The sequence below is a fragment of the Mycteria americana genome, chromosome 22, assembly GCF_035582795.1.
Source record: "Mycteria americana isolate JAX WOST 10 ecotype Jacksonville Zoo and Gardens chromosome 22, USCA_MyAme_1.0, whole genome shotgun sequence".
Taxonomy (NCBI): domain Eukaryota; kingdom Metazoa; phylum Chordata; class Aves; order Ciconiiformes; family Ciconiidae; genus Mycteria; species Mycteria americana.
In genome coordinates, this window is record NC_134386.1 from 1,430,109 (window position 1) to 1,455,452 (window position 25,344).

Here is a 25,344-nt window from a genome sequence, read left to right on the forward strand (position 1 = left end):
CCCCGCTTCCACAGGCGTCGCGCACCCCCACTCCCCTCCCTCCCCCCCCCCGAACTACACCTCCCAGCAGCCCCCGCGCCGCGCCGCGCCCCACCATCCAATCAGCGCCCGGCTTGCTGGCGGGTGCCACCATGGCGGTGCCCAGGCGCTGAGGGAAGCGTTCGCCGGCCGTCGCCGTGCGGGACGAAGGTGAGGGGCGGCGGGGACGGGCGGGATCGGGGGCGGGGAGGGGGGGCTCCGGGGCCGGCTCCCGCACCGGAGGTGCGGGAGCCGGCCCCGGAGCCCCCCCTCCCCGCCCCGGGGGGTTCCAGGCCCCCGGCCGCGGCCTCCCCTTCCCCTCAGGAGCCGCGCTGCCCCCCCATAACCCCCAAACCCCTTTGCTTTTCCCCGGGGACGGGGAGATGAGGAATCCTTTCCCCCTTCCTTCCCCCAAATCCTGTCAGCCTTGGCCTGCCAGCTTTCCCTCTGCAGAGCGCGGCCATGAAGGTGGTGAACCTGAAGCAAGCCATCCTGCAGGCCTGGAAGGAACGATGGAGCGACTATCAGTGGGCTATAAATATGAAGCGTTTCTTCCCTCGTGGAGCCACCTGGGACATCCTCAACCTGGCAGGTCCGGGGACGTGGGGAGCCGTGGGGGCTGGAGAGGGCTGGGGGCAAAGTAGGGGTGCAGGAGTTTGGGGACACACACGGAGCTTTGTGCTTTGGGGCTGCTCGGTCCCGTGCTGCGCAGGGCGGTCCTGTCGCCTAGCCCAGAGACGGACCCGTGGTTAAGCTAGCCTAAAGCTCAGCCTATGGTTGAAGGCTGGTCTGGCAGGACACCCCGGCAGGGCCGGGGATGGCCGTGCCGAAATGCTGCTGGCGCAGAGCTCCGGGGTCGCGGCCGCTCTCCCCCAACGCCGCTCACCACCCGGCTGCACGCAGGTTCCTGCTAGCTGCCTCAGTTTCCCCCACTGAGAGGGGATAATGACCCCGTCTGCCTTGCCAGTGTGTCTAGCCAAGGGATTGAAAAGCGCTGCGAAGGAGCCAGGTGCTGCTCCGAAGGCTGCTTCCCACCCCCGGTTATTAGGATTTCTTTTCCCGTCCCTATTCAAGGGCGTTTGATACAAATCCTGCCAAACGCTGGTACCTGCTGAGCTCCACGGTTTAAAGATTTGCCAGGCTTTTATGCCAATTATAGAAACTTGTTGCTAGGTTGGGTTTTTTTTTTTTTTTTTTTTTTTCCTGTGCAGCAAGCACATGTTTGCAAGCCCTGGATAAATAAACAGAGCGCTGCTCGAGGATTGCTGCACCAGGGGATTTAAAGGGAAATAGCCCCGGTGCAGGCAGCACCGCTCATCGCCCCACCGAGGAGGGGGACCTTTCCCCAGTGGGTCTTTTTTAACTCCCTCCGTCCTCCCAGTGTATTTTTCTGGCAGCGTCTGGCCTGTGATGGTGGTTTTTCTCACACATCCTCACAGCTGAGCTTCTCAGGCCAGGTTTGTCCCCCTCCCGCTGTGGCCCATGGTGGGGTCAGTGCGTGGACGTGCCCAGCCCTACGGCGATGTGGGGCCGGAGGAGCCCAGCTGGAGCTGTGGGGCCTGGCTGTGGCAGTGGGGCAGCCCTGGGGAGACAGATTTGCTTGAGGGGGCTGGCACGGCTAGGGGAGTGGGGCTGCGAGTGCAGCGCTGGGGGATGCGGGGGGCAGTTGGCTCGAGGGCCAGCCCTGCTGCTGGCCAGCTGGCCCCTGGGGCTCCCTGGTGCCTGTTCCTGGCCTGGAGGGACCGGCTCCTGCTCCACTCACTGAGGCAGCGAGGCCCATGGGGCGCTTGGCATGGGCCCCTCTGCGTATCCCTGAAAGCAGGGCCAGAGGTAATCAGTCCCTATGATTTCTTTAGAAGCAGGTTTCTCCCGGCCAACTCTTAGCCAGGGAAAGGCTCATTAGCCCGGGCTTCATTGGAGGGCAGCCCCTCTGCAAGGAGGGGAAGGGAGCCAGGTCCCTTTTTCCCCGCTGCAAAAGGGAGCTTAAAAGGGAGGATGCGGACACCGACGCCATCCTGAGCAGCACGAGTGTTGTGGGCACACAGGGAGGCTGTTCCCGACGGCTGTAACAACCGCTGTCTCTGGAGCACTTGCCGCCTGCCTCACCACAGCCCTAGAGCCGTCCTTTCCCGAGCTCGTGCCTTTCAGATTTGAACTACAAAGGAGGAAAAGCTGGCACGAGCTGCCAGGATCACGGCAGTGCCCAGCAAATCTATGCTGACACGCCTGCAGTGGGTAACAGCATGTGGCTGGCTCGTGTTGACACTCCCTGATTAGATGGGGAGGGGAAGGCTGCCATTAGCCTTCTGTCCTCGAGCTGAGATGCTTTTGGCCGAGGTCTCAGCCTTCGAGCAAGACCCAGGGAGTCTCCTGCTCCCGCAGTCAGGATCCGACGACGGCTGCTGCTCCTCCTCCTTGTCTTTGGGGCGACGACTTCCCAAACGGCTGCTGCCCCTGCTTGCATCTGGGTGCTTTGACCTACTTACAGCCCGTGCCGCAGCCCGGGGCCTGCTTTTGGGAGGTGGTTTCTGTGCTCTGCCATAGTTCAAATGGTCAATTAAAGGCTTGACTGAGCAGATAGGACGGGCAGAGCCCCTCCAGCGTCCGCGGGCCGGTGCTGGCAGGCAGCCGGCGGCAGGGAGGGCCAGACGTGCAGGGCTGGTCCCAGCTAAGAGGGGCTGTCTGCCCACAGTTCAGCTCCAGGTGCCGGAGCAAAAGTCACTCAGTGGAGGATGCGAGAGCCTCCTGGGCAGGCCGCGGGAGGGAGGGGAACGTGTTTGGAGAGCAGCAGGCGCTGTTTCGGGGCCAGGGTGCCCGGGGAGAGCTGAGTTAGCAGGAGGCTGCTTGCGCTGCCTGAATTATTTACCGGGTTTTGCTGTTGGGGATTAGAAAGTTGTGGTATTCAGTTAATTTCAGGGAAGAGCGGCGCAGAGTCGCTCTTTGCCACCTTTCCTGTGGGATGAGGGCAGAGCGTGTGTGTGTCCGTGTGCCCCCACACCGTGTACGCGCTGACCTGGGACCTCCCGGCCCCTCTCCTTTGCTTGCAGAGGCTCTTCTGGAGCAGGCTATGATCGGGCCGTCACCGAACCCACTCATCTTGTCCTACCTGAAATACGCTATCAGCTCCCAGGTAATGACACTCCCCGCGCTGCCTCCCTGCCTCGCTCTGCAGATGCTGCTGGGTGTCGCCTCGCAGCCCCAATTAGCAGGTGGGCAAAGAAAGTGGGGTGCAGAGTCGGTGGCGGGCAGACACCCCAAATCTCCCATCTGTGCCTCCCCAGGGCTTGGGTGGGTGGTGGAGGGCAGGGATGTTTCTGTAAGTAGCCTCTGCCCACCATATGGCTGCACGCGGGGCAGAAACCCTTGCCCTCTGACAGCCTCCACGCTTGCTGTAAGCTCTGCGCTTTCTTAGCGCGGCATTTAATATCGCCTAAAGTTTGTGTGAAACAAATCAGCAATCACCTAAAAATGTCTGTTTGGATTTGTGCCGGGTCAGCGCCCCAGCCCTGTCTGCGGTGACAGGCAGCGGGGCCGTGCCCTGACCTTGCCGTTCCTCAGCAACAAGCACTGCGCTGGCAAACATCACCCGCTAACACGCTGCTGCCCCACGTTTGTTTTAGTTTTGTGTTTTGTTCGTAGATGGTGTCTTATTCCACGGTCCTGACGGCCATCAGCAAGGTACGGCTCTGACAGGTGCTGTCTGAGGTTTTTCTCTTTCCCTATGACCCGTGTATCCATTTCCCTCCCCACAACTCTCACCAAATATAGGTCAAGTGGAAAATGACATCCTCTGCTGAGTCAGCAGTGGTCAGACAGCACAGATTAGCACCCGAGTCCTTCCGTGTCCCCGCTGGGGACAGGCTGCCACCGAGCCTGGCAGGTCCCGCTCTGGGTTCAGGGGTGGCTGCAGGTGTGAAAGCCTCGTCCCTCTGTCGCGTGGGACCTGGCAGGCTCCTGCCCCGCAGCGCCCTGCGTGTAAACCACGCCTCGGCTGCCGGAAACCACATCCCTCTGTGGCCGGCGGCGCTGGCAGCACCGTGGGGATCCAGAGCTGGCGATGGAAAAGCAGCGCCGCTCCCTCATGAGGGAGGGCTGCCAGCACCCGAGCCACGCGGCTGCGGCCACCCGCCCTGCTCGGCTGGCTGGCTTCCCACGGGTGCTCAGTGTCCCCGTGCCACTTCGATGGGGACAAGCTCTCTGTGGCTCCCTGCAGAGCTGCCTCCGCTCGACGTTTGGGGCTGCTCCGTGGGGAGCAATAGCCCCTCGCAGGCTGCGTCAGGCCCCCCACCCTCCCTAGGCACTAGCCTTGTTAGGGTGACTTCTAATCTGAAGGAAGAATAATTTAAGGGAGAATAATTTCTGACTGGGGGATGGGAGGAGGAAGGCACTGGTAGCCACATGATGCCGGCATTGTTTTGGGGTGCTGCAGGCTGAACTTGGAGCTGTGCATAAATGTGCCGCAAAGCCCCGGCGAGGGTGGGGACCACTCCAGCGGGGTTCAGCGCCTATCCGGGGTGGTGGGCGCGCTCCCAGGGGAGGGTAGAGCCAGCGTACGGCCGGCTGGCACCGAGCACAGTGGCCGGTCTGCTCCGAACGATGCAGGCTCGTCGCCGTTCCCGCGTCGCTGCCCGTTCCGGCAGGGCGGGCAGAGAGCTGACCTTGACAGCTGAGGCTTTCTCCTTCAGATCAGCATGGGCTGAGAGCAGACCTGCGGGCTAGCTCCGGCCCGGCGGGGCAGCCCCATCTGCTCTGCGAGAAGGCGGGGAGCCGCGCTTCTGCTGCCCGCCGCCCTCCCGGCCCTGCGGCCAGCCGGGCTGTTGGCGCGCGCTGCCGGGCCTGCCGAGCCGGGGGTGGGCATGCAGGCTGGCGCCGAGCCACTGCCGCGTCAAGGCAGCCGGTGGGGAGCGGAGCTCAGGCCCCTGCCGCCGTCTCGGCGAGGCTGCCGAGAAAACTCAGCCTCGTCCCCGCTGCCGTGGCCCGGTTGCCTCCTGCGACCCCGGGAGGGCACGACCCAGCCGTTGGACAGCCCTGACCTAGTTCTCATTCGAGTGGCTGCTGGGCAGCTGCCAGGGCGAGCGTACTGCGGCCGGCAGCGCCCGGCCCAGCCTGTGGAGGAAGGGGTTGCGTTTGTTTTGAGAGCTGCTGGAGCCCGGCAGCCCCCATCTGAAATCCTTCCTTGTTCTCCTGCTCTAGTTTGATGACTTCTCCCGGGACCTGTGTGTCCAGTCGCTGCTGGAGATCATGGACATGTTCTGCGACCGCCTCAGGTACGGTGTGGCCCTACCAACCCTGCCGCCTCGGCCCCGGGCTGTACTGTGGGTGGTACCGGGAGCCGGTGGGGCCTGGCTGAGCCCAGGATTCTCGTCCTGGCAGAGGGAGGCAGGTTCCCCCTCCAGCTCCGTGTCCGTTCCTGCGTTGCTGTCCCCTTCCGGCTGCCTCAGGCTGTGCTGCCACGCGAGTGCCAGCATGGGGAGAGCAGAGGCAGTCCAAAACCCACCAGCTTTGTGGGAAGCTGCAAGAAACCCACCTATTCTGGGATAAACGCCTCTGCCATGATATTCCTGCCTGGCTCAGGTAGATAGGGGTGGGTGTAAGCCCTGTGGCCTGAGGGTGTCTGTCCCCTCAGAGCGTTTCGTTTCTCTTGTGTGGCCTTGGCAGCTTCCCAGGGCCCTGGCTACATGTCCCCATCTGCCAGTGCTCACGGTCCTGCCTGTGCTGCCCCAGGCGCTCCAGGCAGCTGCCTTGTTTTGCTTCGTGCTCTTCCGTTGGTGTTGCAGGACCCAGGGGAGTCCAGACCATTCAGGCCACAAAAACTTTTTTAGAAAGCTCAGAAATCTTCCTGTTAACCCCTGACAGCCTCTTCTGGGAGGCCGGAGCAGAGAGCATGTGGTGGCAGGCAGTGGGAGGAGGAGGAGGAAGGCTGAAGGTAGCAGCTCTTCAATTACATGAAATGAAGCGGTAGCAATGAATATGCATCAGTCACAGATGTTGACAAGGAGCTGTTGCTGGCCAACTGCAGAGCCGGCCACTTAATCCAGTCCCTGCCTAATCTGATCCTCTGCTTAATTTGATCAAAACTTCTGGCCTCAATGATTTGTGCATCAGGAGGGGAAAGCGTTCACCTCTCGCAGTGCATTGATCAATGCTGAGCCTCTCTTAGCAAGATAATTTGATTACAGGCTTGGAAAGTTTCCCTGTAGTAAAGTGGCCAGAGAGGAGGCTGCGCCGGGGAGACGTTATTTCCCCTGGTACAGCGGGGATGCTCACAGGCTGGGCAGGTTGGGATCTGCGGCAGAGGAGCCAGCGGGCAGGCTGGGCTGGGCGCACGGGATGGGGGTTTTGATCCCCAGGCTGCCCTGTGTCTGTGCCTCGGTTTCCCCGGGGGCCGTAGCCCGGCCCACGGTGAGCACCGTCCCGTTTCTCTCCCCTTCCCAGCTGCCACGGCAAAGCAGAGGAGTGCATCGGCCTCTGCCGGGCGCTGATGAGTGCCCTCAACTGGCTCCTGCGTTGCGCAGCCTTCTACGCCGAGAAGGTGAAGGAGACGCTGGAGCAAGCGGCAGCTGAGAGCCAGCTGAAGATGTGTCTGGAGCGGCTGGAGAAGATGCTCGGTAGCACCAAGAACCGTGCCCTGATCCACATCGCGAAGCTGGAGGAGACGTGTATGTTGCTGCCCCTGCCCTGCCCTGCGGCATGCTCTGCCCGTGGCTGCTGCCAGGGCTTCCTCCTAGTCGCTGCTGGCCCTGGAGAGATGTCATTGCCACCTCTCCCTTCCCCCTGCCCGGCTCCTGCCGCATTGTCCCTGTGGCTCCAAGCCCATCCATCTTCCAGCCCTGTTGCTGTAACCGTCTCCTCCCTGGCTCTGTGCCACTCTCTGCCCCCTCCCCTCCGTGCTGCCCTTGGAAGAGGAGCAGAATTAATGTGAAGGCGGCGTGAGCTGTTCTCGGGCGCGTGGTGGGTCCTGTGCTCTGCCAGCGTGCCTGGCACAGCCCTGCACCTTCAGTCAGTGCCTGTGTCTGGCCAAGAGGCTGTGCCAGGCTGAGCCCAGAGCAGGAGCTGCTGGGTGGCACACAGACCCTCGGCTTGGGTTCGCAGAGGTGCGCCGGCTTCTGCTCACTGCAGGGCCCGGCAGGGAGCCCCAGCCTTGGCAGGCCCTCTGTGCTGCCACAGGCCTTGGAGCCAGCCTGCTCGGGTTCTCGGTGTGTCACTGTCCCCTCCCCGAACGCCTGCCCTCCCTCCCCAGCCTCCTGGAGCGCTGTGGAGCAGTCCCTCGTCAAGCTGGGGGAGAACCTGAACAGCCTCAGCAACTCCCCGCTGCGAAGCCAGGCTGACGACTGCATCTCCCTCATCAAGAGGTAGCTTTGTTCTGCGGGCTCGGAGGCTAAAACGGGTCTGAGCCCTGCTCTGGGGGCTGAGAGCCTCCTGCCTCCTCCATGCTGGCTCCCTGCTTTCCTGTCCCTTCCCGGCTTGGACCCCTGCACCGGCAGTGAGCTGGGGCTGGCGAGAGGCCCTGGCATAGGAGAGGGGACAGGGCTAGTGGTGACTTGCTGCAAAGGAGTCTTACCCAGGGGTTGCTCCTTTGGTGGCCCCGGGGCCTCTCACCATCCCTCAGCTGCTCTGGCCACACCAGAGCTGCCGTCCCTGCTCTGGATCCCCCCCGAGATGCTCCCAGGGCCCGGGCTGTGGCGCGGGGGCTTGGCTGTGCCCAAGGGCTCCTCTGCAGGGCACAGGAGCTGCAGGCTGTCCTGCCCCAGAGAGATGCAGGGCAGCAAAGGTCAGAGGCTTGGCCGGGAAGGGAGGATGGGACAGGAGGAGCAAGGATCTGTCCCTGCAAGGCTCCAGTGACCCTGTGCTGTCGTCTCCCACCCAGCATCCCCACCATGCTCTCGGTCCACTCTGAGCAGCTGAACAAGACCGGCTTCCCCACTGTGCATGCTGTGGTGCTGCTGGAAGGGACCATGAACCTCACGGGAGAGACCCAGCCGCTGGTGGAGCAGCTGATGATGGTGAAGAGGATGCAGGTACAGAAGTGGCATCTTGTTCTCCTGCTCAGTGGGCTGGGGGACCAGGGCCTTGCTGCAGCTCTCTGCTCCGTACCTCCCTGTGCTGATCCTGGTCCAAGGGTATGGGCGCAGATGCAGGGAGCAGCATGAGCCCATCAACACCTTCACAGGGGGTTCAGGGTTTGGCTGTGGTTGGGGGAGTCACTTTATTGCCTTTCCAGCACTGGGGGGTTTTGTCTGTGTGCCCCGCAGCGCATCCCTTCCCCACTCTTTGTGCTGGAGATCTGGAAGGCCTGTTTTGTGGGCCTCATCGAGTCCCCGGAGGGCACGGAGGAGCTGAAGTGGACAGCCTTCACCTTCCTGAAGGTAGGGCCCAGCCCCACCGCAAGCGCAATGCTCCGAGCCCCGGGCCTGCCGCTGCCTTTTCCCTCCACGCCTGGCCCCTGCTGAGTGCCGAACCCTGGCAGAGCAATTAGTTCTCCTGTCCCGCGGCATGCCCCTTGGGGTCCCCCCACACCCCGGCTGAGCCTGTGGCCACCCTCCTGCAACCCACTGAGCATCAGCTTTGCTATCCTGGGCTTCTTTTCAGCCCAGCCCCGCTTTGTTTTGCAGAGTGGCTTTCCTGGGATGTTGTGGGGGAAATCGTGGCCTTTGAAGGATGCCACAGCAGCCTCGGGGCCTGCGCTCCCACAGCTCAGCAGTGGGCAGCTCTGGAGCAGTCTGCTTCACCTCCTTTCTTTGTACCAGACAAAAGGGATCTGTGTGTAATTTCAGGCCTGACGTGCTCTGGCCGGTGCTGGGCTCCTCTGCAGCCTCCGTCCTCTGCCTGGCTGTTGAGAGGTGGCCGTGCTCTGCAGCTCCCTGTGATGGCGGAAGGACCCTGCAGAAGGGAGGCAGGGGGACAAAGTCCCCTGGGCGCGCGGGCTGCTCCACACATGCTCCTTTCCCCGGGCTGGGAGAGCAGCTGCTTGCAGGCGTGTTTTGCGTGGGCTCCTGCTGCCTGTGTTGCTGGGAGGTCCTGAGTGCAGAGTGAGGTCTGCCTCTGTCAGTCACATCCGTGTCCCGTGTCTTTCAGATCCCCCAGGTCCTGGTGAAACTCAAGAAGTATCCCCAAGGGGAGAAGGTGAGTCTCAAGGGCCGTCGATTGGAGCCGTTTGCCGCGTTGTGTGCACAAGCGAGCTGCGTTTGCCACGCTGGTGCTGGTGCCTGGCCAAATCTGCTCGGGGGTGGCTGGGGTAGGAAACGGTCTATGTCCCGACAACCTTCCTCTAACGGACAAGGCGGCGCGGGAGGGGAAGGCGGGCTCGTGTCGGCAGCGCTCCGAGCTAAGTGCTGGGCTTTGTACGTGGCAGGACTTCACCGAGGATGTGAACTGTGCCTTTGAGTTCCTGCTGAAGCTGACCCCTCTGCTCGACAAAGCAGATCAGCGATGCAAGTGAGTGCTCGCCGTGTCTGGGGCTGACCTGCAGCACTGTGAGCCTGTGGCCAGTTCGTGCCACGACAGCCCTGTCCTCTCTGTGGGGAGCCATGGTACAGGGTGCTGGGGCAGCTCCTGGCAAGGCTTTTTTAGTTTCCGATCCAATTCCTTCTTCCTTGAGGACCTGATGCTCCCAAATGAGCGAGGCAGTGAGTGTCTGACGGCTGATTCGTGTCTTGGTGATGCTGTGTGATATCTGGAGCTGCTTTTGGCCCTGCAGCATCCTCAGAGGGGTGGGAGCAGGGCCAGGAGGGCAACCCGGGAGTCCCCCTGCCCTGCGGCACTGCCTGGGGCAGCAAGGAACGCTGTCCCTCAGGCTAGCGCTCTCCTCTCTCTTTCAGCTGCGACTGCACGAGTCTGCTCCTGCAGGAGTGCAGCAAGCAGGGGCTGCTTTCAGAGGCCAACATGACCAACCTGATTGCCAAACGGTACAGTCCCCTCGAAAGTCTGGGTAACCAATTGGGGTTGGAGCACCTCGTCTTGCTGTCCTTCTTGGGGGGGAGCATAAAGAACCAGCTGTGATGCCGCTGGCTGTCCTGCAGCTGGGACGCTGTGGCCTGGAGGGACGAGGCTTTGCTTTCAGTGACAGATTGAGTACAGTCGAAGTCTGTCCTCTCGGAGTGGCAGCTGGTGGTGGCCTGAGGTGGTGGCCTTCCCTCAGGGGTACTGATGGTGGAGGTGGGTGGGAAGTGGCTGAGCGTGGGGAGGAGTGAGGCAGGATGACGAATTCCTGCTCACTGGCCCTTCTTTGCGGATGCCCCAGGACGGCGGACAGAGAACACGCTCCGCGCTTGAAATCGGCAGAGAACGCCAACATCCAGCCAAACCCGGGGCTCATCCTGAGGGCTGAGCCGACTGTCACCAACATCCTGAAGGTGAGTCCCCTCCTGCATCCGTGCTGGGCAGGCTGGTCTCAGCCCCAGAGCCTGTTTCCAGCAGCACCGCTCTCGCCAAGCAGCTGGGATGGCTGGGAGGTGCCTGATCTTCCCCTGCGCTGGGGAAGGGGAATGGAGGAATCGCTCCCAGCCTTGCCGCTCTGCCGTGGAGACCAGGAGCTCCCCTCCTCCTTCCCAGGAAGCCGGAGGAGCTGTCAGGCGGCACGTTGTTGTCAGTGCCAGCAGCCTGAGCCCAGCCAGCTCTGCCCGACCTGCTCCGAGCCGCTTCCCCATGTGCATCTCCCCCAGTCCCCGGGGACTACCCCCCGTCCCTGCGTCGCTCTGGTTGTCTCGCTGCTGCTGAGTGTGAGAGGATGTTTTGCTGCCGGTCGTGCTGCCCCGATGCGCTGCGGCTCTCCCCTGTGCTGTGCCCTGCGGTGTCTGGGGCATGGAGGGCTCCATCCCCACTGCCCTGAGCCCTGCGGGTCCCTGCTCTCCGAGGCCTCAGGGGACAGCTCTGGCAGCTGATCAGCTCTGCCCCCCCAGCTGGAGTTTTACTGCTGCTCTGTAGCACACATTCCCTGTGACTTCTCTTTCCTCTATTTTTTTTATAGACCATGGATGCGGATCACTCCAAGTCACCCGAGGGCTTGCTGGGGGTCTTGGGTCACATGCTGTCTGGGAAGAGCCTGGACTTGCTGCTGGCAGCGGCAGCAGCGACGGGCAAGCTGAAATCCTTTGCTCGGAAGTTCATCAAGTGAGTGTCTGCCTGGACGACACTGTCCCTGGTGACCAGCGGGGCTGGGGTGAGCGGGCGGCCCCCCAAGCTCTCCCTCAGACAGGGCTGGATGTGCCTCTGGCCCAGTGTCTGTGCAGCACTGGATCCAGCAGAGCCCTGGGGAGGGCTGGGACCTCGGGGAAACAGCACCCCGCAGCACCCCATCTCCTTCACTTCTGCATGAACAGGGCAGAGAATCAAAGTCGGGTTGGTTTAAGGGCGTTAAACTGAAAGCGCTGGGACAGCCTCGGATCCAGGGCGCTCACTGTGTGTGCGCTTTCAGTCCCCGGACGCCTGTGTCCTGGTTAGAACACACGCACCAGCACGCGTGGGGCTGCGTGATGTGTTTCCTTCAGCAGGGAGGCCTGGGGCGTCTCGAACCACGCCAGCCTGGCTGGGTGCACGGCCCTGCCACGCTCGCTCCGTTTGGGGGTTCGTGCCGCTGCAGTACGGAGAGGGCCGTGCTCAGAAATCCCCACGCAGCCGGGCAGAGCCGGCTCTGGCAAAAGGGACGCGCTCAAATGCCGGGCTGACTGGGTGTGGGGAAAAGCAGCGTTGCTGGACCTGTTTTGCTGCAGGGGAGCAGGAGGAGGAGGAGGCGGCTCACCCCTGCTGTGCCCGAGGGTGTCTGCAGAGCCGGGCCCCGCTTCGGTCCCTGCCCACCCCGCTCCTCCATGCGGGCCACAGAGCTGGGCACTGGGATGGGGTGCAGGAGGGCGTCTGCAGGCGGGGGCAGCCCCCCGCCCGTCTCGGGGATGGGAAGAGGCCTGTTTCACGTGATGATAATGCTTCACTGCGGCTCCCTCTGCCCCCTCTAGGCTGAATGAATTCACGAAACACATCAACGGCGAAAGCTGTAAGTGCGTGCGCATCCGTGTGTAGGGTGGTTTGAGCTGTGCTCCCTCCGTTGCCACGTGCTGGGATGCCGCGGGGCCCGGCTGGATTAAGCTGGGACTAGCTGCGGCGCCAGAGCGAGCTGAGTTGTGCCGGGCTTGGCTGGGGGCTGCCGGCAGGGAGCCCGGCACAGGGGCGCGTGGCTGGGTGCCAGCGGGGATCCGGGCTCCCGGGGACCCGCTGCCCTCACGCGTGGCACATGCGTGTCCATCCCGAACGCGGGGTGTTTCCTGCTTGCAGGGGAAGAGCTCCTTCTCCCCGGCCCAGCCTGCGGGGCCCCTCGGGGCCAGCCCTGCCCCGGCTCCCTCCCTGGAAGGGGTGATGTGTCAGCACAGAGCCCGAGATAAGGACTCTGACTGCATTTGCATGTGATGAAACTTGCTGAGTGCTCTGACCTTCCGTGGCGTGGGGGGGGAGCCCAGGGATGGGCTGGGGCTGCTGAAGGGGAGGCTAAAGCTGCTTTGGGGGTTCAAGCAGAGGCAGACGGGGTGGAGGGAGGCACTCGGCACGTCCCCTGGAGCCCTCGTTCGCACACAAACACTCGGGGGTTAGAAAAGCTGCCTGGAGGAAGCAGAGCCCCAACCCCTGAGCTCACAGGGCTCCTGCCTCCTTGTGCTGAGGCTGGAGAACCCCAAGTTCTCTCTTTCTTCTCCCTCAGCCAAATCAGCCTCGGTTCGGGCCCTGCTCTTCGACATCTCTTTCCTCATGCTGTGCCATGTGGCCCAGACCTACGGCTCGGAGGTAAGCATCCTCCGAGGGGCTCTGACCTTGCGAGCGCAGCCCGCGCACTGCAGCCTGCCAGCCTCCTCTAGCGGCCAGCCTGCCACCGCCACCGTCCCCACCGTCCCCGCACCCGTGGGGTAAAACGCCCGGTGTCTTTCACCTGGTGCAGGTACAAATCCGTCCCTCCAGGGGCTGTCAGCGCCAGGCGTTGGAGCAGGGGTGGCTGCAGCCTTCCTGAGGGCTTTGGTTGTGCTTCCTTTACGGTACCGTGCTATCAGTGGGAACGCTGCCTCCACACCCCCTCCGGACTGGCTCTGATCTCACCGGACTTTTCCCAGCATTGCCCCTCTGGTTCGGCACTGGCTCGCTGGGGGGGGTCATGCAGCCAGGCCGAGCGTCCGCCCTCCCCCATGAGAGGAGGAACTTAAAGCCCCGCTCAGGAAACAGCACTTTGGTTGCATGAAAATTTTCCAGGTTTCGACATCTGTGTGTGTTGGGAGGCAAAATGATACCGAAACACCAGGAACGTGGAGAGGGAGTGAAAGGCGGGTGGGAGGGGGCCTGCCCGGCCGGCCCTGGGGAGCGGGGAGGGGGAGTCCTGGCTGGAGGCAGCTTGGAGCGGACGTGCCCGGGGCTGTCTGATGAGATCTCATCCCCTGGCCCGGCCCAGAGCGACTTTCCTGACCAGCTGCTGCTGAACAGATGTGCAAAACTTTTTTGACAAAAATAGTGTCCCTTGGGTGACGGCGGGCTGAAGGGAGGAAGCGGCAAGCGGGATTCCCAGCTCGTGTCCCCCCTGGGAGCCCTCCCAGCTGGGCTGTGCGCCCTGACCCCGGGCTGTGTGCCCCGACCCCACGGAGCTGTGGGTCAGCCGGCCCCAGGCGCTGGGGACCCTGAGCACAGCTCGGTGGGCAGGGGACAAGTGGCCCGTTCTGGGCAGGACGCGGTGACCCCACCGCCACGCTTGCAGCCCCTCGGGACTGGTCCTGTCCTGGCGTCTCCCCGAGCGAAGCCGTTGGAGCGCTGCTCTGAGATGGCCGTGGTCCCCCGGGGAGTTGTCTTGTAGAGGGGGAAAACCGGAGCCCACAGACTGGAAACCAGGGCCTTACTGGGGGCTGACCAGGGCCTTACTGGGGGCTGACCAGGGCCTGCCTCTCCGTGGTGGCCACAGGGTGGTGCTGTTCCCCCGGCCATGAGCTCCCCAAGGTGGGGGTCAGACCCCAGGGTGGGTGTCCCCAGCAGGGTCCCTGTGGGATGCAGGCCACATGGCAGACCCTGTGCCGGTTCCCTTCCAGATGATCCTGTCGGAGTCGAGCCCGGCGGGCGAGGTGCCCTTTTTCGAGACCTGGATGCTGACCTGCATGCCCGAGGAGGGGAAGATCCTCAACCCCGACCACCCCTGCTTCCGCCCCGACTCCACCAAGGTGGAGTCCCTGGTCGCCCTCCTCAACAACTCCTCCGAGATGAAGCTGGTGTAAGAGCTCAGTCTGCGTGCCCACTCTGCCTTCCACCCACCCCATCTTCCCTGGCCCCGTGGCCGCTCTGAACGAGTGCCTCTCTCTTCCCCGACAGGCAGATGAAGTGGCACGAGGCATGTCTGAGCATCTCGGCTGCCATCCTGGAGATCCTCAACGCCTGGGAGAACAGCGTCCTCACCTTTGAGTCAATCCAGGTGGGCCTGATGGGAGGGTGGTGTGGGGCAGAGCAGGGGTACCGGCACTGCGCTGTGTCCTGAGGAGGGGCCAAGGCTTGAGCAGGGCAGGGGTCCCCTGTCCTCCTGCCCTGAATGCTCCTGCAGACACTGTGGAGCTCGCTGGCTCCTTCGCGACTTGGGTGGGGAACTGACGTGGTTCCAGTCCCTTGATGCTGCCCTGAACTGCCCCGTTGGTGGCAGTGGGGCTGGCAGGGGCAGGTTCACCCCACGGAGGAGAGAAGGGCTTGGACCCTGCAGTCGGGGCCCGCAGCCCTGGGAGGTGATGCCGAGATAAAGCCTGTGCATCCACGCGTCTGTGCTCATCCACCTCTGCTCCCGCCTCCTCTCCTAGAAAATCACAAACAACATCAAGGGGAAGGTGTGCAGCATGGCGGTGTGCGCGGTGGCCTGGCTGGTGGCCCACGTCCGCATGCTGGGCTTGGATGAGCGGGAGAAGTCCCTGCAGATGATCCGGCAGCTGGCCACCCCCCTGTACGGCGAGAACACGCTGCAGTTCTACAACGAGCGGTGAGCTCCGGTGCACCAGGCCCCGTGCCTTCCTCCGCTTCCCGGGGCCTGTGTGACCCCGTCTCTCTCTGCCGCAGCGTGGTGATCATGAGCTCCATCCTGGAGCACATGTGCGCGGACGTCCTGCAGCAGACGGCCACGCAGATCAAGTTCCCCTCCACGGGCATGGACACCATCCCCTACTGGAACCTGCTGCCCCCCAAGAAGCCCATCAAGGAGGTGCTGACGGGTGTGTTCACCAAGGTGCTGGAGAAGGGCTGGGTTGACAGCTGCTCCATCCACATCTTCGACACCCTGCTGCACATGGGGGGCGTCTACTGGTTCTGCAACAACCTGGTCAAGGTACGGGGTGGAGGAGGGAGGTGGCTGCGACCCCCAGCACTGTGGCTGGGTGTCGAGCCCAGGACTGCTGGGTCTAGCTCATGCTCTTAGTGCCCAGGAGTCCTGGTTGCGGCTGCTCTGGCTGCTGCGACAGTCCCGGGCGCTGGAGGCGAGCGAGGCAGGCCCAGCCGTGCCCGTGTGTCCCTCAGCCCTGCCCTCCGCCTCCCAGGAGCTGCTGAAGGAGACGCGGAAGGAGCACACGCTGCGGGCCGTGGAGCTGCTCTATGCCATCTTCTGCCTGGACATGCAGCAGCTGACGCTGACCCTGCTGGGCCACATCCTGCCCAACCTGCTCACAGACTCCTCCAAGTGGCACACCCTCATGGACCCGCCGGGAAAGGCTCTGGCCAAGTAAGACCCCAGACCGGTGGGCACCCTCTCCTTTGGGGCGGGTGGGCCTGTTTGTGGAGATGGGGAGATGCTCTGTGCTGGGACGACGGGGGTCCCAGCCGCCCGGTTCCCACTCTGGCGCCAGCACAGTGCCGACAGGAGCAGACATGCTGGTGTCCGGGGCCCCGTTGCCTGTTGCCTCTCGCCGAGGAGGGACCTGCTACGTCCCGTCCCGACACACGCTCTGGGCTCTGCTGTCTTCCCTTGCTCACGCGCCATCATCCAGGTGGGCTGGCAGCACCTCGCAGTGTCCCTGCTCTGTCCCCAGGCTCTCTGTCTGGTGTGCCCTGAGCTCCTACTCTTCCCACAACAAGGGCCAGGCGTCCGCCAGGCAGAAGAAGAGGCACCGAGAGGATATTGAGGTGCGTCCGGCGTGGAGCGGGGTTTGGTTGCAGGCTCTCTGTGTGCAAGAGTTGGCAGTGTCTGCGGGAGGTGGTGGTGGCAGGAGGAGTGGGTAGCTGAGACCAGACTCCCTACCCAGGTTCTCTGGGCTTTTTTGAGGTCCTTTGACCTTAAAATATGGAGTTTTCCCTTCTCTTTTTCTGGGGAAGGGGGGCTGTAATGAGATGGTCCGTATCTGACTGGCCCAAGCTGAGATGCTCTGGGTGAACGGAGATCGTTGTCCTGGGCCTCGGGGCTGTGCAGAGCCCAGGGTGGGTCATCAGCCCCGGGGAGGGGGGCCAGGATCCCCCCTCAGAGAGGGGCTGCTGGGGCTGAACCCCCTCTGCCCCCCCAGGATTACATCAGCCTGTTCCCGCTGGACGACACGCAGCCCTCCAAGCTCATGCGCCTGCTGAGCTCCAATGAGGAAGACGCCAACATCCTCTCCAGCCCCAGTAAGTGCGGGTGGGGAGGGCAGCTCCTGGGGAAGGCACCGTCCTGCTTCGCTACTCGTTTCTGGGTGTGAAATGTACATTGGCACAAAAACGCTTCTCTTCCCAAGCTGGCCAGGTGAAGATTTAGAGCGCTGGAGTGTGTTTTGCTGAGTTACCCTGGAGCTTTTGCACTTAGAAAAGGTCAAGCTCTTTACTTCTCTGATCAGAACAACGTAGGATGAGGTTACACCTTCCCTCCGTGACGTTGCCACCCAACCCAATGCATCACGCATGAGGGGCTCGGGGAGGATTTGTTAGACCCTTGTCATCCCCAGCCAGGCTGCGTGGGACCAAAGAGCTGATGTGCTGCAGCAAGAGTGGCAGGAGGTGACATTCCTGATGTCTGTGGCTAAATCCTGAAATTCCACTGTTGTTAACAAGGCAGCGTGCGGAGCTGATGAGTCCCTACAGTCACGTCTCTCTCTCTCCGCAGCGCGGTGCTGCGGGTTGCGACAGCTCCGGCAGGACGTGCCGGGGGGTGTCCGTGCCCTCCTGCTGCGGCGGGGTGCTGTCACGGCTCCCACATATGTTGTCTGAACTCCTGAGCAGTGAGTCAGGATGTTCCTTGGTCATTGTTTCTCCTGATGCCCTTATCCTAAGTTAGTCTTTATTTATTAGTTTTCAGCACATCCATCAACCTGTGGTTTTTGTTGGTTTCATTACTGTTGAAATATGGGGTTTCCCTTTATTTCACGATCTTTTTTTAACTTTTGAGGCAGTTCCACCTCTTTCCAGTGACATTCAGGACTTTTTTTGGACTGTTTGCTGCAGCGATGTGGAAATGCTGCTTCCTGCAGCAGCCACGTACTCATGTGATTCCATGAGAAAAGTGTGGGAGGGCTTTCTTTTTTTTTGGTGAGCATCCTCAGAGCAGCACAAGGTGGGTCCTGCTAATTTTGGCAGTAGCTGTGTACTACGGGGTCTGCACAGGAGCTTTCCTAGGAGATTCCCATCCCGTTGGACTGGAGATGGCCCCGTTCCTCTCCCGCAGGAGCACCCGGCGGTGCTTCACGCTTTGAGTCGGATCAATCCCCCTGGTCTGTCCCAAGATTTGCTGCTAGTCCGTTGGACATGCCTCAGCTCTGGTAGCTAAATTGTACCCTGAGAGCGAGATCGGAGTGCTGCTGTGCAGCTGTTGAACATCTGGCTCGCTCCACCCAGCCAGCTGTGCCGCAGGCAGCGCGCACAGGATGTGTAGCGCGCATGTTGCTTCGCCTTGGCAGAGCGCTGTTCTCTCCCGATCGTGACATTGCGTTACATTGCTCGTGCCCTCGCGGAGCGTCAGGGACGAGTCACTGCTGCAATTAAAACCGAACAGGGAGTAGCAGGGATGCAGAGTCACGGTCTCACTCACGCTTACCCTTTGGAGATGTCATTAAACTTGGTCAGACTCGGAATAAATCTTGGCTTGTGCAAGAGCGAAGGGTCACACCCCAAGAGCAGCAGTGGCAGCGTGTGGAGCCCTTCCCGGGCTGCTCTGCTCCGTCATGCCTGGGGCATGCGTGGGCCTGCGCCGCCTGCCAGGGCTGCCCGCGCCCTGCCAGAGAGGGACGGTGACCGAGGCAGAGGCCGTCTGCCTGCTGTGCATCTCTGGTGTGCCCGAGCAGCGAAGACCGTGCTCGTTTGGGTACGGAGGCCGCCAAGGACCGTGGTCCAAACCTCTCCCACTCCATGGGGTAGCTCATGGCAAAGCCCCTCCTGGAGCCCAAGGGCGGGGCGAGCTTGAATGGCCAGAGCTTGCCAGGGGTGGGCACGTTGGCATGGCCGAGGGGGCCGAGAGGCCGTTCCAGCCTCCCCCCAGCCTGACGCGCGTTCTCCTCCCCAACAGATCGCTCGATGAGCAGCTCGCTCTCCGCCTCCCAGCTTCACACCGTCAGCATGAGGGACCCGCTCAACAGGGTGCTAGGTAACGGTGGGGCCGGATCCCAGTGGGGGTACCCGCAGCGAGGCCTGGCCGTGGGGTCGGATCCAAGCGTGCCGAGACACTGCTGGGGACCTGTCCCCTGTCCCCAGCCTCCCTGAACTGGCCTGGCTTTTGATATTTCCCTGTCTCCACAGCAAACCTCTTCCTCCTCATCTCTTCCATCCTGGGGGCCAAGACAGCCGGCACCCACACCCAGTTTGTCCAGTGGTTCATGGAGGAGTGCGTGGACTGCCTGGAGCAGGGCAGCCGTGGCAGCATCCTCCAGTTCATGCCCTTCACCATGGTGAGTCCCGCAGCCGTGACATCCTTCTCTCCGCTCACAGGGTGCTCTGGGACGCTGGTCCCATGGGACAGACCGGCACGTCCCGGGGCGTCCCGCTGCCTGGCTCTGGTGTCTCCAGCGCTGTTGTGAGTCAGCTGTGTTTCTCCTCTCTCCGGCCAGGTTTCGGAGCTGGTGAAAGTGTCCACCATGTCCAGTCCCAAAATTGTCCTGGCCATCACGGATCTCAGCCTGCCCCTGGGCCGCCGTGTCGCTGCCAAGGCCATTGCCGCACTGTGAGCGGGGCACTTCCCTCCTGCCGTGCAGGAGCGGGCGGCCGGGCAGCCCCCGGCAGATCCGTGAGAACCTGGATGCTGGGCTGCGATCCTGGGACAGCCTCTCTGTCACTGCGGGCTCGGCCTGGCCCCGCGCCGGGGGCCGCTTCCCTCTGCGTTCGGCCTCCCCGCGGCATCCCCTTGCCGCCTCGCGATGGGCTTTCGGAGACTGAGACAACCCCCCTGCCTTTTTTCTATCGTTAATTCAGTCCTTTTGTAGAACCAGGCTTTGTTTCATTTCTGTTTGGTTTCCTGACTGCAGCCCAGGGCCCTGGGGCTCCCCGAAATCCTCCTCCCGGGGCGAGCTTGATGGTGGGGGTGATGGGAGAGTAAGTGGCCGAGACCTGCGCTGGGCAGGGGAGGGAAATGGCACTCGCTCTGTCCCTAACCCGCCTGCCCTGACCCTGGAGAAGCCCGGGAGGGCGGTGGGCTGCCCCTGACGCTCCATTTGGGGAGCGGGTTCCCGCGGCCGGCCAGCTGCAGCTGTGCGCCGGGGCGGAGTGGAGATGCTTTCCTGCCACGCTGCAAGCTGCAGGCAAATTCTTGTTGAAAATTCCTCCACGTGAGCGTGAGTTCACCCCGCGTCCCCGGCTGTGAGCACAGTACCCGGCAGCCAGTGAGTAACCGCAGCCTCACCAGTGCCGTGCTGGGAGAGGCTCCTTTGCAGGGCTGTCCCAGCACCCAGTCAGCTGCTTTGGCGGTGAATCCACCTGTAACTGTCACGAAACCCCGGCCCTGAGGGGGTGGCAGGGTCACGACGCCTTCACCTCTGCTCCTTTCATTTATGTTTTCTGCTTGACTCACGAGAAAGGGGGAAGCCGGGCACCAGCCTTCCCCTCAGGGTGCCTCGGCTCGGAGCCCGGTCCCTGCCACAGCCCCAGGGCTGGGCTGTGCCCTCCTACCCCCCTCGGCGTTAGCGGGGTTCACAGCCCCTGTTTTGGGGGCTCCGAAGCGGTGGGGCCGGGGGAGAGGTGGCACAGGGAGGCCCTGGAGTGGTGCTGCAGCGCTGGGGTCGGCGCTGGCAGGGGAAAAGGCAGCCGGATGGTGACTCAGGGCCTGCCTGACCCCTGCCTGCTCCCCGGGATGAGCTCAGCTCTTGGCTGCTCACCGGCATCGCTGGAGGGAGAGACCCTGCTGCGGTCGGCGGAGGAGCCTCGCCGCGCTCGGGGTGCTGCGGGCGATGGCCGGTCCTTGGCCGCCGCGCACCTGAGCATCCTGCCCCTTCCCGCTGCCTCCCGTGAGTTCGGCGCCGAGCCGGCAGCGGGCTGGCACACGCCGGCTCGCGGTACGAGGGCAGATGGAGACGGGCTTGCAGGGCCGGGTGGAGCGGCTAGCGAAGCCGCTGCACGCGGCGGGGTGGGGTGGAGGGCGAGCGGGGCGAGGGCTGCCCTGCAGGAGGGCTCGGTGTGCGTGCTGTGCCGTGGCCAGCGCTGCTCCCCGCCGGGCCTGACTCGGGCGTGAGTCCTGCGCTGAGCTGGCACCGACCTGCCCAGGCGCCTCTGCCCGGGCCCGGTGGCAGCGCCTGCTCGCCCAGGGGCGGCTCTTTACCGTTAGCTCGGAGCAAAGAGCAGGACCCGGCGCTCTCGGCCTTCCCAACTCTGTCAATATTTGCCGGTGGCAGCCCCGCGCGCGGCGTTGGTGCCCGGCATTTCACCTTCCAGGAAAGGGCTGGAGCGGGAGAAAGGGTTTCCTGTAAGTGCCGATAAGCCAGGGGAGGAAGGAGCAATGGCTCTCGCCGGTTGCTCTCCTGGGAGCTGCTGCAGGCAGGGTGTGTGGCCAAACAAGCATGGGCGGCAGCGGCTTCCCTGTAGCGGGATGGCGGCAATGGTCGGGGACGGTGGGCGGCAGTGGGGCTCCAGCCCCTTCCCGGGGCTGGGAAATTGGGGGAAGGCAGGAACAGGGACCTCCCAGCACCCACCGGAGCTCGGCTCCGTCTCTGCTGTGGCTGGGCTGAGCGTGGTGCGGGGATGCCAGCGGTCATGGGATGCAAGCATGGGACCGGAGGGAGGAAACGGGGCTGGTGCAAGCCTGGGAGCACAGGGACAGCCCGCGGTGGCCAAACACGAGCGGGGAGAGGCCGTGAGCAAGCTGGGGATGGCTGCGGGGGCTTGCCGGGGCGAGGGGAGATGCCCAGGTCTCCTGGCTCTGCCGGCTTCGCTCAGGCACAGGCACATCCCTTTCTCCAGCCACCTCGCTTTTCTCACTGCTGGAAGTCCCGTCCCATCGCGGCGGCTGCGGGAGGGCTCCAGGCGTGTCCCCGGGCCGCTCTGGGGCAGATTCCCCCCGCAGCAGCAGCAGCGAACGAGGGTCGGCCGGGCCCCCCCACTGCCACCACCCCCAGGGCCTGCGGCGAGGGCGCAGCACCCAGGGCTGCAGCAGAGCCCTCGAGCACTCGTCACACCCGTGCTCTCCCTCCCAGCCATCCCTGCGCGGGACGGCGATGCTCTGCGCTGCCGGGGCGTGGGTGAGCCCCCGCACCGGCTGCCCGTGGGTCCCGGCGTGGTACCGGCTGCCGGTGGGTCCCGGCGTGGTGCCGGTGCCAGGGCTGCTCCCTGTGGCCCTGGGCTGCTGCCCTCGGCTCGGCACTGCCGGCGCGGGCAGGCTCCAGCGCTTTCTAGGAATCGGCTCTTGCCCAAGCGGCGCTGCCGGGTGTGGAAGGAAGCTGCCGCCCCCGGGCAGCTGCACCCAGCCACCCCGCAGGTGCTTCCCGGCCCTTGGGGGGGCTTTTGCCACGTTGCAGGGACAGGAGGGCTGGGGGTGCTGGGTTTCACCCGGGCTGGGCACTGCTGAGCCGGCGTCGGTGACCGCGGCAGAAATGAGCCTGTTCCCCCGTGTCCCCACGCCCCGGCCACGCAGCGGGTGTCCCCCCCCCCCCCGCCCCGTGCAGGCAGAAGACAGCAGGAGAGGCAGACAGCTCGGACTCTGGAGCAAAAATAGAGTTTATTTCCATTTTTATCACATATAAAAAAATAGCGTGTATTTCTCTGGGGCTTACCCAGCTGCAGCAATAAATACAGTACAAAACACACGGCTTGAGAGCCCCTGCCGGGGCGGGCTGTGAAATTTCCAGTACGCAAATACGGCTGTGTGGGCCGGTGGGAGCTGCCGGCACAGCCAGACCGGGGGCTGCACCCGGGCTGTGCCGAGCTCGGGACGGACGGGACCGCGTCCCGCTGGGCCTCGCTCACTGCGGCAGCGCGGAGCTGCTGCCCCGGGCCGGGAGACGGGTGCAAATAAGTTAAACTGCAATAAATACCCCGAGTTTAGCAGGGAAGGGGGACGGGCGCTGGCAGAACAAAGCCGCAGCCCCCCCGAAGGTGCCGGGGTTCCCCTGGAAAAGCCTCATCCTGGGGGGCCGCTGCATCCCGACGGCACCGCCGTCCTCCCCTCCCTCCTCCTTACCTAATGGCTAATAAATATTAATTAATGTAACTATGCCTGGTAGAAATAACACCTGCCAGATCTGTCCCTGCAGGCTGCAGCCCGGGCAGGGAGGTGCTGCTCTGAAGCATCTTCATCCACCGATGAAGACGGTTTCCCCTTGGCCGGGTGGGAGGCTGCAGGGGGACCCGCAGCGCCTCGCGCGAGCCGTGGGGAAGCCGAGGCAGCCGCGGGGGCTCAGCCCAGCTCCCCAACCTCGTAGCAGAGATACGCTTTTGTTTAAATATTAAACAAGGGTGATGCTGCGCACAGATACCCGTGCACGGATGCCACCGCAGGGCCGGCCGCCCTGCTCGGGGGCCGATGGGCGGGGGAGCATCCCCAGCCGGATAAATATTAAATAGCGATAAATATTAAATAAGCAGAAGAGCCGGGCGCTCCCGGGGAAGGTCGCTCAGGCCGGGACATAAATAAATAGGGCGCGGCGGTGGCGGGGCCGGGTGTCAGAGGCGGGCGAGGTGCCGCAGCGCCCGGTACGCCGTCTCCAGGAACCGCTGGAAGTTGGCCAGGATGAAGAAGCCGCCGACCTGGTGGTGGAAGTGGGAGGAGAAGGCGGGGAGGGGGCCCCGGCCCTCCGTGGGGTACGTCACCGTGGCCAGGCCCAGGTCCTCCATCTGCAAGCGGGCAGAGGCAGAGGCGTCAGCTCCGGACCCAGAGACGCCCCGGGAGCGCGGCAGCATCCCGGCGGCGCCTGCGGAGCCCGGGGGTGCAGAGCCCCGTGTCCCCGCCCGTCTCCCGGGGGATGCAGACCCCGCGCATGCCCACCCCGTCCCCCCAGGCCCCCCATGCCTCCCTCTACCTGCTGCTGGATGTTGGAGGAGAGGTTGGCAGCGTCCAGCTGCAGGGTCTCCACCAGGCCGGCGTGCTCGGGCAGCAGCTCCAGGACAGCGGCGAGGGAGCCGTGGTAGACTCGGAGCCCGTCGCGGATCTGGCTGAAGCAGGCCTCCTGCGGGCGGGCGCGGCGCGGTCAGCGGGGCTCGGCACAGCCCAGCCACTGCGTCCCGAGCCACGGCGGGCTTCGGGCTGCTCCAAGCAGCGGCAAAGCCACAGGGGGCTGAGACCGGCCAGCTCGTGGCAGGGGTGGGCTGCCCGCACTCACCGCCTGGAAGGTGCAGCTGTGGCATTGCTCCAGCGGCACCTGCGTGATGCCCAGGTCCTGCCGCACCAGCAGCAGCTCTTCCTCTTTGCACAGCTGGAAGGTGTCGCACTGCGGCCGAGGGGGACGGGGTCAGGGCGGCCGGGGGACCCCGCCGTCCCCCGACACCCCGACCCCCGGGTGCGGGACTCCCCCACAGCCCGGTCAGGAGAAGGGAGGGGATGGGGTGGAGCTGCCGCCTGGTGAGATGGGGACGGGACAAGCGCAAACCGCGGCACGGCTGCCCTGGCCAAGGGGGTCCCCACGCGTCCCCGAGGGGGCAGCGGGGCTGTGCACGTCACAGCCCCCGCGGGTGCCCCAGCACCCCGGGGCTGAGCAGCGCGGCGGGAGGCCGAGGCGCAGGGGACACCGCTGGCTCCCGCAGTGCCGATAAGGCTGGGGAGGGGAAGGTCACCTTATCTGCGACCCCACGGCACCCGCAGCCACCGTCCCCCCCCCACCGCGGCACCCGGGACTCACCACCACACGCTGCAGCGCGGCCACGTCCCCCTTGATCTTGCGGGTGAACTCGAGGTTCTTGTGCAGGAAGAGCTGGAAGTCCTGGTCCCCCGAGAGCTCGGCCAGCGGCGCCCCGTGCAGCACCCGCCACGGCGCCCACAGCAGCGCACCCAGCAGCAGCGCCAGCACGCCTGCGGGGACAGCGGCTCAGCGCCCACCCTGGGGACGCCCCCGTCCCCAACCCGGCGCCGGGCTCTGGGCTCAGCAACCAGATGCCCCCCGGGGACGGCGGCACCGATGCAGCCCGGTGAAGGGGCAGAGACCCCCCAAAAGAGGGGAGAGGGACCTCCCTGTGTCCCACCAGCCCCACGGTGCCGGGGCCACGGGGCAGCGGGCTGGGGGCTCTGGGTGTGCAGGTGCAGCGGGTGCGGCGAGTGCTGTGGGTGCTCGGGTGCAGGGGGTGCTACAGGTAGGGTGGGTTTTATGGGTGCTCTGGGTGCAACGGGGGCGGTGGGTGCTGTGGGTGCAATGGGTGCTGTGGGGGCAGTGGGCGCAGCGGGTGCTGGGGCTGCAGGTACTCACGGGTGAGGGAGCACATGGTGCCCGGCTCGGCGTCTCCTCTTCTCTGCAAGCGCGGCCTGGCCCGGCACAGCTCGCTCCTGCCCCGGCTCTGCGCGGCCTCATCGATTAGGGCATTTATAGCGGGCTCCGGGGATTCACACTGATGTGGCAACAGTGACGATTGCCTCATTGTCTTAATCACCAACATGCAAATCCTGGGAGCCGGGTGCTCCCGGCCACTGCCCACACCTCGCTGCTTGCGGGGCTTTCCCAGGACCAGCGGGCAGCGGTGCCCCTTGGTGCGGCGACGGGCGCCCAGCCGGAGCCCTGGCACCGGGGCGGGTGCCGGGTGCTGGGACGGTGCTGGTGGCGGCTTGGTAACTCATTAACCCGCTCGCACGGCTCCCGCCTCGCTGGCCGGGCTGGCCGGTGCCCAGCACCGCAGGGTCACTCGTGGGTGACCGGGCGAGGGGACGGTGGCTTTTCACAGCCAGCGTCCCTCTGGGATCGTCGCCATCCCCAGCCCGTGCAGCCATCGCCCCCGCCCGCTGCCCGAGCCCCTCACCCCGGCATCAGGGCGGGCACTGGCGGTGTGACC

At 64.2% G+C, this 25,344-nt stretch overlaps 2 protein-coding genes across 6 annotated transcripts; one reads left to right on the forward strand and one right to left on the reverse strand.

Annotated features, from left to right (window-relative positions):
• Nucleotides 1-116: 116 nt before the first annotated feature.
• MED24 (mediator complex subunit 24) lies at nt 117-20,056 on the forward strand. 5 transcript variants are annotated; one of them, XM_075522938.1, is made up of 26 exons: nt 117-189; nt 472-610; nt 3,066-3,148; nt 3,658-3,696; nt 5,212-5,285; nt 6,454-6,677; nt 7,259-7,370; nt 7,886-8,036; nt 8,271-8,384; nt 9,094-9,141; nt 9,371-9,453; nt 9,837-9,923; nt 10,259-10,370; nt 10,985-11,127; nt 11,967-12,004; nt 12,701-12,783; nt 14,061-14,239; nt 14,338-14,437; nt 14,811-14,986; nt 15,064-15,328; nt 15,537-15,718; nt 15,984-16,119; nt 16,494-16,593; nt 18,461-18,538; nt 18,691-18,839; nt 18,999-20,056. In XM_075522938.1, the coding sequence occupies exons 2-26, from the start codon at nt 481-483 to the stop codon at nt 19,113-19,115; spliced, it is 3,003 nt and encodes a 1,000-aa protein (XP_075379053.1). In that variant the 5' UTR covers nt 117-189; nt 472-480; the 3' UTR covers nt 19,116-20,056. The 5 variants fall into 5 exon arrangements, 4 of the variants coding, with proteins under 4 accessions (XP_075379053.1, XP_075379052.1, XP_075379054.1 ...); XM_075522937.1 differs by having other exon boundaries at nt 136-189; nt 434-610; XM_075522939.1 differs by having other exon boundaries at nt 136-189; nt 434-610; nt 16,026-16,119.
• A 2,978-nt stretch (nt 20,057-23,034) lies between these two features.
• Nucleotides 23,035-24,783, reverse strand: CSF3 (colony stimulating factor 3). Its single transcript, XM_075523164.1, has 5 exons — nt 24,768-24,783; nt 24,207-24,376; nt 23,691-23,798; nt 23,391-23,537; nt 23,035-23,205 (listed from the first exon to the last, which is right to left on the reverse strand). The coding sequence occupies exons 1-5, from the start codon at nt 24,781-24,783 to the stop codon at nt 23,035-23,037; spliced, it is 612 nt and encodes a 203-aa protein (XP_075379279.1).
• Between the last annotated feature and the right edge of the window lie 561 nt (nt 24,784-25,344).

Bases quoted from the DNA above. Each gene is read 5' to 3' on its own strand.
- CSF3 (XM_075523164.1), bottom strand. The intron at 23,799-24,206 runs GTGAGTCCCGGG...CCTCGGCCGCAG, and splicing joins CCGCGCTGCAGCGTGTGGTG to TGCGACACCTTCCAGCTGTG. The intron at 23,538-23,690 runs GTGAGTGCGGGC...GCCCGCCCGCAG, and splicing joins ACAGCTGCACCTTCCAGGCG to GAGGCCTGCTTCAGCCAGAT.
- MED24 (XM_075522938.1), top strand. From the start codon at position 481: ATGAAGGTGGTGAACCTGAAGCAAGCCATCCTGCAGGCCTGGAAGGAA. The intron at 611-3,065 runs GTCCGGGGACGT...CTTTGCTTGCAG, and splicing joins GGACATCCTCAACCTGGCAG to AGGCTCTTCTGGAGCAGGCT. The intron at 8,037-8,270 runs GTACAGAAGTGG...TGTGCCCCGCAG, and splicing joins TGATGGTGAAGAGGATGCAG to CGCATCCCTTCCCCACTCTT.